The 14405-nt window shown below is 40.0% G+C and overlaps 1 protein-coding gene across 4 annotated transcripts in view; it reads left to right on the top strand.

Moving 5' to 3' along the window:
- The first annotated feature begins 12101 nt into the window (after positions 1-12101).
- Positions 12102-14405, top strand: part of fam131bb (family with sequence similarity 131 member Bb) — a 33593-nt gene continuing 31289 nt past the window's right edge. For 2 of the 4 annotated variants that reach the window (XM_008431473.2, XM_017309601.1), the window contains exons 1-2: positions 12102-12434; positions 12556-12846. In XM_008431473.2, the coding sequence (XP_008429695.1) occupies positions 12824-12846 (23 nt within the window). In that variant the 5' untranslated portion in view covers positions 12102-12434; positions 12556-12823. The remainder of the gene's footprint in view (positions 12435-12555; positions 12847-14405) is intronic. The other 2 variants (XM_008431471.2, XM_008431470.2) reach the window with 1 other exon arrangement.

Here is a 14405-nt window from a genome sequence, read left to right as displayed (position 1 = left end):
AAAGAGTTCTTCAGCATTTTTTGCATTTTATTCCAAACCCCTCCTTCATGTGATAAATGATGACAAATGAATTATATAAAACTGTTTGTAGGCTCCTCCTCATAATTAGGATGTTGTCACCTTTAGCCTGGTGTTAATGTGAGACACCGCCCATCCTGTAAGCCAGCCCTATGTCTGACTGCATGTCCTACTCACACACACACACGCACACACACACCTCACATCCTTTTCACTTATCTGGCCACTACCTTTGACTGGTATCGCCTGTTAGAGGTGCAGTTATTGCTGGTTCATCGTGGGAACTGAGTATTAACATGGTGATGACTGAGCCCTTCATGAAACCATTTTTTTAACCAACTTGTAAATTTTTTTGAGTTGAAATAGAACCACTTCTTAAAATCTGTATTTTGATCTGCATTTTAGAGTTGACATTTTTGGTAAGATAGAATAAGATTGCTCAAGTTATATCATGCAAAAGTTAAATATTGTAAAAAATAAAGTTTATATAAAAGGTGTAACCCATTTGTTAAGTAGATTAATTACCTCAATTGAAATATTACAAGCTTTTTATCTTGTAATTTTGATAATTACGGGATAATAAAAAACAAAACAAAGTTGTATGAAGCGCTTTATGCAACAGGGCAAAGGAAAACAGTATACGTTGTTTAAATTGGTTCAAAATGAGTCGTAGTTTTCAAAATCTGCAAACAAAAAAATCCTTGAAAAGTTCCTTTGTTTAAACTTTGCTGAATCGATTGTTTGTAAAACCACCGACTGCTGTCAAGTTTCTGGTGGTTTGTACAGCGACTGAATCTTACAATTTAGATCAAGGCATTGACTGGATCATTCTAACATAAAATATTCTAATTTTAATCATTCCATTGTAGCTTTAGCTGCATATTTAGTCATTGATATGCTGAACAGTTTTTTTGCACTTTAAACAGCTAAACAAGATATTGGAATTTTTACAATTAATTCTTCTTGGTCTTCTTCAATAATGTCCAGATTTGTTGAATGCAAGACTCATATTTGTCCTGGCAACAGATTCTCTGACCTGAGCTGTGGATCTTGGCTGGTTCTTTTTTTATTAATGGCCATGTGTTGTTAGGTTTGCTGTGGTACCATGGTCTCTCCTGGCCTGAAGAAGAAGAAGAAAAAGAAGAAGATTTTTTTTTTTAACAAAACGTCTATTTACAACTATCTTACCAAAATAAATACAGACTTTACACAATTAGATACACAAACATAAAAAAAAAAGATTTTTAATAATTATAAAAAATATAGTAGACCACGCCTTCCTTTTTCTCCCACGTCACAGTCATGTTCCATTTTGTGTTCAATGTAAAATCTGAATAAAATACAACTGTGGGAATAAAGGACTGCGAATGAGGAAATAAATCCACACTCTAAACCCACGTCATTACTTGAGATTCATGTTGAGACACAGCAGAGCTGCGCTCCGCTCAGGTTGTGAAAGTGTGCGTAAACTCTGGGCTGAGCTGCAGCAAGCCTCTGTTGTGTAACCTGCTGCTGCGTGGGGTCACGTCTGCGAGCTGCAGGGAGTGGTCACCGGGGGTCTTTGATAGCCTATTGTGCCACGACAGGAATGTTTCCAGTTTCTTGCCGTTTCCATTTCCAGTTCGTGCTTTCCAAGGAAAACGTAGCGAGCTTGCTGCCAAGCGTGACTGCCCTTATCTTGTCTGCGGTTTCTCCGGCCAGTGATATAGAAGAACAGGCCTTTGTTTGTTGTTCTGGATTTTTCCCCTCACTTTACAGGGTTGTTTTCTGATTCACAGGTGAGGGAAGGCAGCATTCTGCTCCTAGGGTTTCCAGCTTGAAGCTCTGTGTGGTGTGCTGTGATTGAAGATGGGATTGTGCAGTGAGAAAGCACTTCTTAGGCTCTGTAAAGGTAAAGAAAAAGCAGGAGGCCATCAGATTCAGAGCCAGACAGGCTGGAATGCAGCCAGGCCTTGGAATGAACAGTTCCCTCACCCCTCCCTCAGTAATGTGCCAAATTTTTGTCTCCTTCCCTCTAAAATCGCTGCACTTTTTTCACAGTTTCTCTCCTCGGTTTCCGAGTTTGCGTTCCAGACTGTGCTATTATTTCCAGCTCCTTGGCATAAATTATTGCCTTCTCACATAACCTCAGCCCTTATTATGAACAAGCAAATTATTTCCATTCAGTCCAGACACGTAGTCTAGATCTCGCTATGTTTGTCTTTCAAAAGACACATTTGTTGTCTTGTCCGAGGAAAACAAGAAAACTGACATTTTAATGCAAAACAATTGTTTAAAACGGCATCTGTTGATTCAAATATCTTATATGTATATACCTAGTTCACTAAGTCAGTTTCTTATAATTGAAGTATTCATCTGCACACTCTGTGATGCGCTCTAGCTTTACTACTTGTATAAGCTAAAGTGGTAAATTATATGGTTTGTACCAGATACAGGTACTATAAGCACAGCTGCTCCATGAAGGTCTCAGAGGACGTTATAGTGGACAAACAGCATCATCAAGAAAGAACAAAACTGTGAAAGAATGTTTTACCAAAACACTTTTTACCAAAACCCGGAAAGAGCCTCGCACAGCTGAAAACTTTCCAAGTCTTGGTTGTCCAACTAAACTGACAGTCTGTGCTAGTGGAGTCAGACATGCAGCCAAGAGGTTCATGGTGTCCGTTGACAGGATACGTATTACTGCGGACAAACCATTGAAGCGTTTGTCCGCAGTAATACGGACAAACTAACTTTCTTACCATAGTTAGTTTTAACTCTGTGGCTCATAATTGTTCCTCTGACAGCCTTGAAGCAATAAGAGTTTGCCACACACTCTAGAGAGAGAACAAACATGGGGAGGTACTCTGGCCACATTAAACTAAAAATTAACTTTTTGGCCTACATGCAAAACTTTGCGAATGGGAATATGACTCTGCCTTTTGAGAGATTGCGACTTGGGAACAGTTTACATCAACGCACATGAATATGTTTTAATTTTTAGACACAACTACCAGATACTTCATCTGAATCATATTGCATTCTTCTAAACAGTGATTGCCATTTTTTTTCTTACCATAGTTAGTTTTAACTCTGTGGCTCATAATTGTTCCTCTGACAGTCAGCTGCAAATGGGATTTACTTATTCTTTCTTCCCAACTTGTTTTCAAATAAGAACTGTCCCTGCAGCAATGTATTCGGCTTTGCATCTAAACCACACAAAATATCTCGATGGATATTAGATGCATTGGAGATCTGAAGAGTCAGGTGCCAGGAGAAAATAAAACAAGTTCCAGTAAAGATTTGTTTCAGAAAAAGAAGGTTCACATTTAGTACAAAAAACCCACGAAAATAGGACAAATGTGCGAGACTCGACTGAAAAAGAAAAGATAGACACTCTACTCTAATGTAACCCTGCAATAAATGCTTATTTTATGAGACTGATGTTTAGCTCTTTTAGGAACATCACTTGTGTTGCTCAATACTGACTCCTTATTTTGTTCACCATCAGGCACTTAATGCAGAGGTTTTGCAGGATTGATCAGATCTATGAAATGAAGCATAAACGACTGTGGAGTTATGAAGGGAAATCACGACACATGAAAATCTGCACATCTAGATCTGAAATCCCGGGAGGAATTCAAGCTGAAAGTGTGTGTTTGCATTCCTGAACAGCCAGCTGATGCGTGACCAGTTGTGCAGAGGAGTGTAATATATTAGCAACCAATGATAACATGCCAGCTAGACAAACACCTATAATTATAAGAAGTCGGGAAAAGAATACATGGTTTTTGTCAAAAATAAATAAATAAAAGTCTGAAAAGTGTGGCATGTAGTTATTTCCAAGTCCCCAATACTTTGATCCCCCTAAATAAAACCCACCACAACTAAGTGTCTTCAAAAGTGGCTCAAATAGAAAATAGAGTTTACCTACAATCTCAGCTGTTCGATTTACATTGTAAACATGAACCACTGAAATATATATGCAAAAAAAAAAAAAATATATATATATATATATATACAACAAAATTGATAGCTGCCTGCTGCTCCAGATTCATTTAATTTGTTCATAAATTGAAGATATTCTCAGTTTGGCACCCAAATAGTCATGAAGTCCTAAAATCAGGTGCAGATATCCAGCATCCCTGCCTTGAGGGACACTACACACGAATCATGGCTCAGTATGACTTTGGTTTGTTTCAATCAAGAGAAACAAATACAAATTAGCCAACGTAAAACCGAGTGGACATTTGCTTTGACTTTTCTTCTTATTAAAGATAAGCAGGTACACCCGCTGACTAGATGAAAGGCTGTTGTTTAGAATTCTTCTTTTAACAAGACAGTGCAGATATTTGAGAATTTAAAAAAGTTTAAATCACCTGTTTGATATTTAGACAGTCCACTGTAAAGGAAGTACATTAAAGTTCTTCCTACTGGGAAAGCCCCTCTGATCAAAGTACCACAGTGACTTGTTGAATCGTGCAGACAGCTGGATTTGGACCCCAGCTTGTTTTTCTCCTGCAGTGATGTTTCCATTTAGCTTGACATTGTTTCAAGTGAGTAATTCTGTGGAGAGCAGAGGGAGTCATGCACCCTTTTGCTGATGAAAGAATGTGTGTTCGCTGAAATAAAGCTTTATTTGGTCCACCTTTGTTTTTGCACTGATTTATACGAGGAACCTCTTGGTTCCCAAACATCAGAGCTTAGCATTGGCTGTGAGTCTTCTCGGTTTTGTTTGGTGTAACTTCTCCACGTTGTGTTATAGAATGTTGCATTGAGAATATTCTGCAAGTGTTCAGGTATAAAACATATTTGTTTGGAACATGCACGTACCAAATATGACCAAATCCCTGCCTGTGTGTGTTACCAGCTGACTCAATGGCTCTCAGCCAGTTCTTTCAAATCTAGAGTTCAGTTCTTCTTGCTGCCTGACGACTGCTTCTAACCCTGCAGTGCTCCTGCGCCTCCAGGAGGTGTCAGGCTGACACGCATCACATTGCTGCACACGACTAGAGCGAAAGTAAGCCTTCAGGGTAAGATTCCCCCACATTCTCTGACAGCAAGCGAACAAGCGCTAGCCAGAAAGTGGAAACCTATTGATTTTGACACGCTACTAAAAAAAGTACAAACAGGGCTAGTTGAGGAAAGTGGACATCTGAGAAGCAGCCCTGACTCTGAGGCATCATCAGTGGCGGTGGAGGGCAGATGGAGAGAGAGTATCTAGGGTAATTGCAGGAGAGGAGGAAAGAGAATTGTAAATAATAGACGACATTCAGGAACTCCTTGTGCGCCGGGTTTTTCCTTGAGCAACTGCAGTGCGTAAAAATACACATAAACACACAGGCTGGATGTCCCTCACACGTAAACGTAAAGCTCCCGAGAAAACAAATATGCTGGAGCAGACGCTAGTCCAACACAGCAGCTAATTGCATGCATCGTTTCCCACTGCTGCCGGATATAAAAAGCTCGTCACATGAGAACGTGGGACAGCATTTTGTCTTGACAGCATTTATCTTTCCCCCTCGTTTCCACCCACCACCTACAACTTTTCCCTCCTCAAAAAACAAACCTTGTCTAGAATCCCTCTCTCCACTCCTGCACTCCCCCCTCGTCCGTCCCCGCCCGTTTTCTCTCTCTCTCTCTCATTTCCCTGACTTCTCTTCACACTTCCAGTCCCTCTTCAAGTCAGCTGTATGACGAACCATTACTCTTTTTTTTCTTTCATTCTTTCTTCCTCCCTCGCTCTAACGGGCAGTTTTGTAACATGTGGTTTCAATTACCCCAGACAGAAACACACTCCAGCAGCAGTGGGCTTCAGCAGAGCACAAAATGAAGACAACGGTTTAAAAGAAGCAATGAACTGTGACCAACTGAAGAGGAAAATCCCCTCTTTTAAAGCAGTTATCTGCATCTGTGCTTGAACTGCTTTTTGAAATGAGCCAAATGTCATTTTAGAGGCTTTTAGAGATTAAAAACCATTTATAGCCACAACCGAAATAAATTATGTGCATTTTCGTTGTTTTGCAAAGCGAATAAATTTAAAAAGGCATTTTTCTTTTTAGTCATGTTTTTGAGACAGGATATGCAAACTTGTCACTGTCCAAGGCTGTAAACAGAGAATGAATTGTTTTATTAAAAAAGAGAAAGATGCCTTTTTAATGGGAATACGTTGATTAGATGTGTGGCTGCTTTTAGCGACATAAAACAACATAAAAAAGGGAGTGATTTTGTTGCAAAGGTCAAGGTCAAATTTGTTTAAAACAAAACACTTTGACCAAAGTGGTGTAAGATATTTAATGTAAACTAAGAAAATATTGCAATGTGCATCAACTATTAAAAACAAAGCAAGACATAAAATGAAGGCATCAAAAAAATAAAATCAGGTGCCATAGACAGTAAATGAGTCTTAAAAAGCTATTTTAAAAGTGTGTATTAGGCAGGACAGCGCTCCACTTTAATCAGTTCTTGGGCAGTCTCACACCGTTTGGTGACTCGACCTTAGTGCTCCATCAGGGCTGTGTAGAAACCCTAAGACTGAGTAATAAGATTTTAAAATAAATCTGAAAACAAACAGGAGAAATGATAGGGCAGGAGTTACATTATAATGCCTCTTAAATGTAGTTAAAATTTCAGTCCACACCATTCTGGGCTAATTGCAGTTAAAGGTCCTCTTCAAATTGAAGGGTTTGAATCACAGGCTTTGTGTTGTAAACACTTTTGCATCAGAATCATGAAGCAATTGGACTTTAAATTTAATGGAAGGAACAACCCAAACCTGAAACTAAAGGACTCAGCAGAGCGTTTACCACAGGTGGACAGATGGCATGAGAAGGCAGTCAACAGGCTGAGGGTTGTTGGTGAGCCTAAAGTTATTCAGGTCAGATAATTGCTTCTTTTACTGAAGATGTTTCTTTTTTCTGTGAATAGAGAAATCTGCCGATGTCTGCAGAGCCCATTAAATCAGAAAGCACTTTCTCCAAACAATCTTCCAGTTTATTTCACCTTGATTAGTTTTAGCTTCGGATGTTTTATTTTTTTTGAGTCTGAATAAAATGAAGGAGTATTTGACCGCAGCTGTGATCTGATTAAATCAGTATTTTAACTTCACATACATTCCAGTCCTTGGATAATGTTTTGACTCTAAGGTGTATTACACCTTAGAGTAAAGCACAGACTTCTTATGTGGAAAAAAGTGAGATTCACACAACAGCGGCACAGTAAGCTAATACAGGCATATTGTTAGATACTCTGGTGACCCAGTTATTGGGAGAAATGGGAACGGGAGTAACATCGTTGGTTTAGAATGGACCAAAAATTACAAGGTGTCTCTGAATGTTGCCTGAAATTGGAGAAGCAGTCATTTGTCACCTAAATTTCATAAATTGCAGATAGACTGACCTCAAGACAGAGCGCTTGTGTGTTGCTTGCTAAATCTCTAAGCTACTGCACTCAAATATATCTTTATATTATGAACTCAAATTGTAAAAAGGGTAATACTGAAGGGAAATATTACAATTTAAAAGCCACTTTTAAATTGCTCGAAAAGCGACTGCCTTAACGCTGTTATTCTGCAGTTTACACAGAACCCAGGAGCTGACACACAGATAGCGACAGGTACAAGAAAAGTGGCTGATAGCAGAAATGATGTCTGACTCCAAGATAACATTAAACAGAAGCTGCTGCATTTTAATTCAGTTCAGCATCATTACTGCAGATAGGAAAGCAACAGACGTGCTGACGGGAACACGATAGAAGTTGTCTGTGTCATGTGTTGAAAGGCTGTTTCATGCTACTGAATTTGCTTTGTTTGCGTGTGTGTGTGTGTGTGTGCGTGTGTGTGTGAGTGTGTGAGTGTTAGGAAGCAGATGACGAAGACGGTGAGGGGCGGCCGTCTCTGCGAGTGGTCGATGTATCAAGAGAGAGATTAGTGTCAAGAATCTCTTCCCTTTTGTATTTGACCTTGTCTCGCGTTGGCAGGCCGTGTCATAAATCAAACATGTTGTCACACACGGGTTTTGTTGCAAGCATGTGAGTGTGTGTTTGACAAGGCTGCAGCTGATCGCTGTTGTCATTATTCCTCTGCGAAGGCAGAGATCATCTGTGAAGGTATGTTTTCAGCACACTGGGTCGATCGCTGTTTTTGTCAGCGGTTTTAGGAGGGGAGGGAACTGCTGGGGTGAATTTCATGACAGACTTTTGAGACGGTTTGTAAAAGTGTTCATTTTGAAATTATGCCACTTGGCAGGTTACCAAACCAGACAAAACTGAAACCAGAAGAAGAACTGGAATAGTGTTTATATGAATATAGTACAAAAACAGTCACAGATCAACTAATCATTGTTCAATAATAATTAAAAAAAAATTTTTTAACCAGCTTGTCATTCCCAATTTCTGTGGAGATGTGACTGCATGAATAAATACACAAACTGAATTTTATTGAGTCATTTTGCATTTTCTGACTGATGTGAAGAATTCACACAGCAGCCTGACAGCCAGAGGGGGAAATCTGCTGCAAACTCTTTCGTTGTTCTGCTTTGGATGCTTCGATTCCTCTTTCCAGAAGCCAGCAGGGAGAGCAGTCTGCGGTGAGGCAGCGGGGATCTTTAATGATGTTATCAGCTTTGAACAACTGGCAATTTAAACAGTGCCATGAATTTGATGGAAAATTTGTGTTAATCTTTCTCCATTTTTATAAAAAAAAGAAAAAAAGAAAAACTATTTGAACTGATTTTGTTTTGCTTGAAAATAGTTTGGAGTTAATCTGTACCTCAAGGTGTCTACTCTTTGTTAATTTATTTGCTTTTTATTAGTTATTTATTTATTTCCTGCTTTCAATGTTTAAGGATAAATTCATAGTTTTTATATTAGAGACACATTTACAAAGTTCAGGACTTGGATACATATTTTACTCATTTTAAGGCATTAAGTGCGTTCTTATAAATTAAGTTCCTTAAAGTATTTCATGGTTTTAAATAATAATTGATTAAATAAATTATTGTTCTTGTTTAGATATTCATAATAATCCAGGTGGTACTGCAGTCACACGAGAACACCAGTAAACTTGACATTCATGAAAAAACGCTGTGTGTGGCAGAAAACACTAATAATGCAAATCACGCTGAATAAATCTTCCCAATTGTAAAACACGGTGGGGTCTATTTTATGACATTGATATGCTTTTATTAAAGTCAGTCAGAGTTGAAAAAAACTATTGGAAGCTCCAAAAAAAAAACCTTTAAACTGTGACGTAGCTGCAAAAGGATGTGTTTTTCCATGTGGGGTGAGTAATTGTTTGTTTTTGTGGGTTTGTTTTTATTGATCTGTACAGAACATTGAACTGCTTTCAGTATAAAGGGTGCTTTATAAATAAAATTTATTTATTTATTTATTGATTGATCAAAACACATTTAAATGTTAGAATGGCCCAGTCAAAGGCCAGACCTAAATCCTCTTGAAAGTCTGTTGATTGATCTGTAGATGTTCTCCATTCGATCTGATTCAGTCTGAATAACTTCACAAAAAGAAATTGGGGAATTTTTAGACTTCAATGGGATTGTCTAACACATATACCTCAGTAAATTGTATTCAATTACTTGCCAAAATATAACAAAAAAAAAAGTTGAATGCTCTGTAAGTTCACTTTTCTTAACAAGTAGAAAATATGAGGATCAGGATGAAAACACCAGAATGCCAGCATGAAGCATCGATAACCACATCTGAGTGGAAAGACGGTGACTCATTTAAATGTCTTAGAGCCCATCGGACACTGACTGACTCAGAATGACGGGCAGATGGACGGAGAATAGAGGTAAAGAGTGAAGTGGAGGTTAAGAACAATTGTCAGCAGCAACTACACCAATCAATGAAGAATCTGCAATTTTACTTTTTTAAACAGAAATGGTAGATGGTATATATAAATAAACAAAAACCCAACGTGCTCATGCGTAGAGAAGCTAGATTTTGGATGACTTGTTATGTGTGGCAAGTCACACATTCAACTGAAGCCACAAAAAAAAAAAAGAGAGAGAGAGAAATGCCCCCTTTCGTCTCATTTCTATCTCAATGTCCCCTTATCTGTCAGATGCCTCCGTCCATTCTGGAGTGCTAATTTATGTCACACACCTCTCCCGCCACATGACTTCACTGTTCTCTGCATTCCTTCCCATCAGATCAGTCCCCCCGCTCGCTCCTCACCCCCAATCCGCCAACGTCTTTTGCTCTTCCTCCCATCTGTCCCGATCTTTCTCCTCTCCCTCGTCTCTGCCGACATTAATCAACCGAACATGACTGACCTGACCACACATGCACATCCACATCCACATCCTACCTAATCGAACACACCCTGCTAAAAGAAAGGCCAGGTTAGTGTGGTATAAAAAACACAGACAGACAGAAAAAAAAAATCAGCATTCAGATTTCTTCGGTTTGAGTTTCATCAGTTTGATTTGGGGATATTTGCTCACGTTTCACAGTAAAAGATCGTGATTGATTCAGGTGACCACACCCAAACAAACATTATCTGTCAGATTCACTGCTGAGCCCTTGCTCACTTAATCCAAAACACCCATGTTACTCACATGAAGAATTTTTTTTTTTTGCATATTTGGATGTATGTATGGTTTCACTGTAATACGGAAAAATAAAATCAATTTTCATCTTTACTTTAAAGTAGAAAACAGAAGATTTAGGACCGAACATAAATGATGCTCGGTGTTTCTCTTGTTCAACCTTTTCAAACTTTTGTTCCATCTGAAGGAAAATAACCCCAGAGCATGATGCTGCCATCACCATATTTTACTGTATGTATGTTTTTCTCTTAATATTTGTGCAGTGTTGTTTTTTTTTTTATTGTCAAACAGAGTAAAAGTTTTAGTCTATTATATTCTTCAGATGATAACATGTTTTCAGGATTTTTGAGATTACTTCAATTCCTGGATGTTTTCTTTGAGAAAAAAGACTGTGCTCTTTAATTCATAATTATAGTGAATAGAACAGAATAGAATAGAAAAACCTGTGATTGTTCCACAGTGTGGAAATGAAGATGTAACAGCAGCAAATTGCCTGACAATGAAAGGAAACAGGTTCACGCAAAGATAAAACATTAAATATATAAAAAAATATATATGAACATCATACTGTACTGTGTGCAATAAGGGCAAAATTACAACAGAATACCATGCAGTTATTAAAAATAGCATATTCCAATCCAAAGGAATGTCCAACTGAGTAGGACCATTTTAAAAACATAAGACTACCCGTCCAGATATTCACTAGGCGGGTAGCTGAAGAAACAAACTGAGTGCGGATTGGTGGGATAGTGGGTAGATCTGGGAATGGTTCTCGCTTTTATTCTTTAAAGATGGATGAACAGAGAGCTCCAGACTCACCCTCGGACAGAAATGGAGAAAATATTTCTGCAGACAGAGAGGGGAATCCAGCAGCTCTTCCTTCAAAAATCACTTACCAGATAAATCATATGGTGTGGGCATGTTTCCAGGGAAGAAGTTCAGCTGGATGTAAGGCGATTCCCAGAACAGCTGAGGAGCTCACAGAGACCCAACGAGTCGAAACATAACAAGACCAACTTGCAGTTGAAGTGGACAATCAGGCACTGAAGCTGAATCCTTAATAACATTCAGTTGATTACATACATATTATATATATATATATATATATATATTTTCCCCCCCATTATAAACACATTACATTTTAACAAGGGATGGATACACTTTTGAGAGCCATGGTGTCTTCTGCCCCTTTCTCACTGTCCAGACTGTGCCTGCAGGCTGCAGAAGGCTCATAGACAGCTAGTGCTAATTTGTAATTAGCAAGAGAGAAGGGAAATGACCAGAAAGAGACGAAAGGGGTAATAATGGGCGATGTTAGGCGTGGTTGCCTTGAGATAGGTCAAATAAAGAGGGAAGGGAGGCGCAAATGATGAAGAGATACTCCAAAGTGAGAGATAGGTGCAGAGATGACTCAGATGATAAGAAAAGAGACTCTGCATCAGTCTGACTGTAAAGGAGAATCCTATGCTGCTTTTTTTTTTTTTTTTTTTTTTCCTTGTGGGTATACGTGCAGTTTTTTTGAGTGGGGATGTGGGAGGCAGGGAAAGAGGGGTGAAGGGGGGTGGAGTGTGTGGAGACAGCCGCTGCGGTGCATTGTCAGGCTGAGCGCACGCAGGAGAGGGAGACAGAGAGAGAATCCCCCATTTTAGCTCAACAATATTACAGCAGTGCAGCGATATCTACAACAATGGCAGTCTGGCACTCTCAGCATTGTGCTATCGATCCAAGCAGTGGAAACCCAACACATGCACACGCTCTCTGATTTTTATTTTATTTAAGTCATTATTTTGCATGTAGTTCTCAGATGAAATTGAGGGGGGGGGGGAGAAAAACTGCAGAAATTCTCACTGAACACGCTCAGTGGTGCAGGTAAGTAACTGTTGGTGATCATGACGGCAGAAATATGTAAAAATCTCACGCGACATGTGTGTTTTAAATCGTCGTGGTGATGTCTTGCATCCTTAATTTAGTCTTAATCTGCTCCCCGCAGGCACACTGACTTACTAACCGGATCTCTTCTAAGACACCGCACTGGAGACGGAGAGCACGAGTGAGGGAGAGGGCGATCGAGCAAGCGCAAGAGGAGGGGAGAGGAACAGAGGGAGCACAGCAGAGTAAAAAGAGGAAAAAACAGAGGAGGAGGACGAAGAAGAAGCAGAGAGAAGGAGAGAGTCGCAGGAGGAAGGAGGAGGAGAATGCTCGGCGTCTGGGCAACACTTCCACGCTTGTGTCCAGGGCCTTTGTGAATACACCATGGGATGCATCGGCTCCAGGAGACTGAGTAAGCAGCTCTTCTTTCCTCTCTCTTACTGCGGGATAGAATAGAGGGGGTGGCCGGGGTGATGATGGGGGAGGAGGAGCAGAGAGTGGAGACAGAGGGGGGTCCTGCAGAAGCATGCAGGGGGTTCTGCGTGCTTTTAAAAAATTTTTTGGTGTGTGTGTTTGAGAGAAAGCTGCTTGTTTTGGAAAGCTGTGCCCATGGAAGCAGTGCACATAGCATACTGGCAAAGGTGTCACTGACGATATTTATTAAAATCTGTGTGTGTGTTGGAGTATGTGTGTGTGTGGGTGCATCCCCGCATCTCCTCTCTTCCCTGCCTCCATCCTCACTCAACCCTTGATTTATGATGCTGTTTGGCAGTATGTATATGTGTGTGAGTAGGAGGCAGAGGGACGGAAAGCGGAGAAAGGCGAGGGGAAAGCTGTGATAGTGCTTATTTATAGATAGACATGGCTTGGAGGGAGAGAAAAGAGGAAACGGGACAATGCAAGAGCACTGTTTGTTGTTATTTATGCAAATAATCGGGACGGATGAGGAGGAGGTAAAGAAAGGAGAGGCAGGCGTGCAGGGAGGAGGGGAGAGGAGACAGGCGGATGGCGATGTAGAAGAGGTGGAAGAGGGAGGGGCAAACGCATGCAGGGGAGTGCGTGTGGTGCTGATGGGAGTTTTTCAGGTGAGGACAGTCCTGGACAAACCCACGTTAAGTACAGCAGAGCAACAAGAAGGCTGCTGCTAACAGAACAGAGAGTGTGAAGCTATCGTTGCAGGTAAACAGTCATTGTTTACATGCAAATGGCTCCCGTACGGTGTACTTCCAGATTCGCCGTAACTGTGAAACCTGAATCAGAGTTAAAAGAGAAAAAAAAATGTCTTCACTGTTGTACATTATTGCTTCAGTCAGCACTTCCAGGAGACAAAAAACGGAGGATGTCAACCTTGTTTTGCAACAATGGGGCAGTTAAAAAGGTGGCGCTAAAAGGAGATAACTCTCTAAAGATCTTTACTTTTTTGTTAAACAAACTGATGGCATTTCAAAGCTTCTGAATATTCTACTGAGGCCTAAATATTTCATTACAGACCGGCCAGAACCAGGTTCTCCTTGAAAGATCTCTTACAGAGGTCAAAAGAAGAATCAGGAGAGTTTCCCCATTTCTCAAAGCTTTAGAAAGACTTTTCTCCAGGTGGAGTTTTTCCTTCACAATAACAGCTAATGCATTCAACCATAATGGCTTTTGTGCGTACACTGCACAAGACTTCACTGCCGAAGAAAAAGCATGCCGAAGCGCATTTCAAGTTTCCAGAAGACGATTTTAGACGAATCAATTAAATCTTTGGAGAATACAGCCTAGTCTGATCAGACCAAAATGTAGATATTTGGTTGTCATTCAACACACCATGTTTGAAGGAAAAATGGTACTTTACATCACTCCTCAAACTTCGTGCCAACAGTGAAGTTGAAAAGAAGGAGCATCGTGGTGTGAAGCTGTTTTGATTTAGCTGGAGGAAGGATGACTAGAGAAACGTACCAGAGCACTTCAGATAAGATTCTGCAAAATGAA

This window comes from Poecilia reticulata, linkage group LG16, assembly GCF_000633615.1.
Source record: "Poecilia reticulata strain Guanapo linkage group LG16, Guppy_female_1.0+MT, whole genome shotgun sequence".
NCBI classification, from domain to species: Eukaryota; Metazoa; Chordata; class Actinopteri; order Cyprinodontiformes; family Poeciliidae; genus Poecilia; species Poecilia reticulata.
Note: the sequence above shows the minus strand (reverse complement) of the source record. Positions and strands in the feature narration are given on the sequence as shown.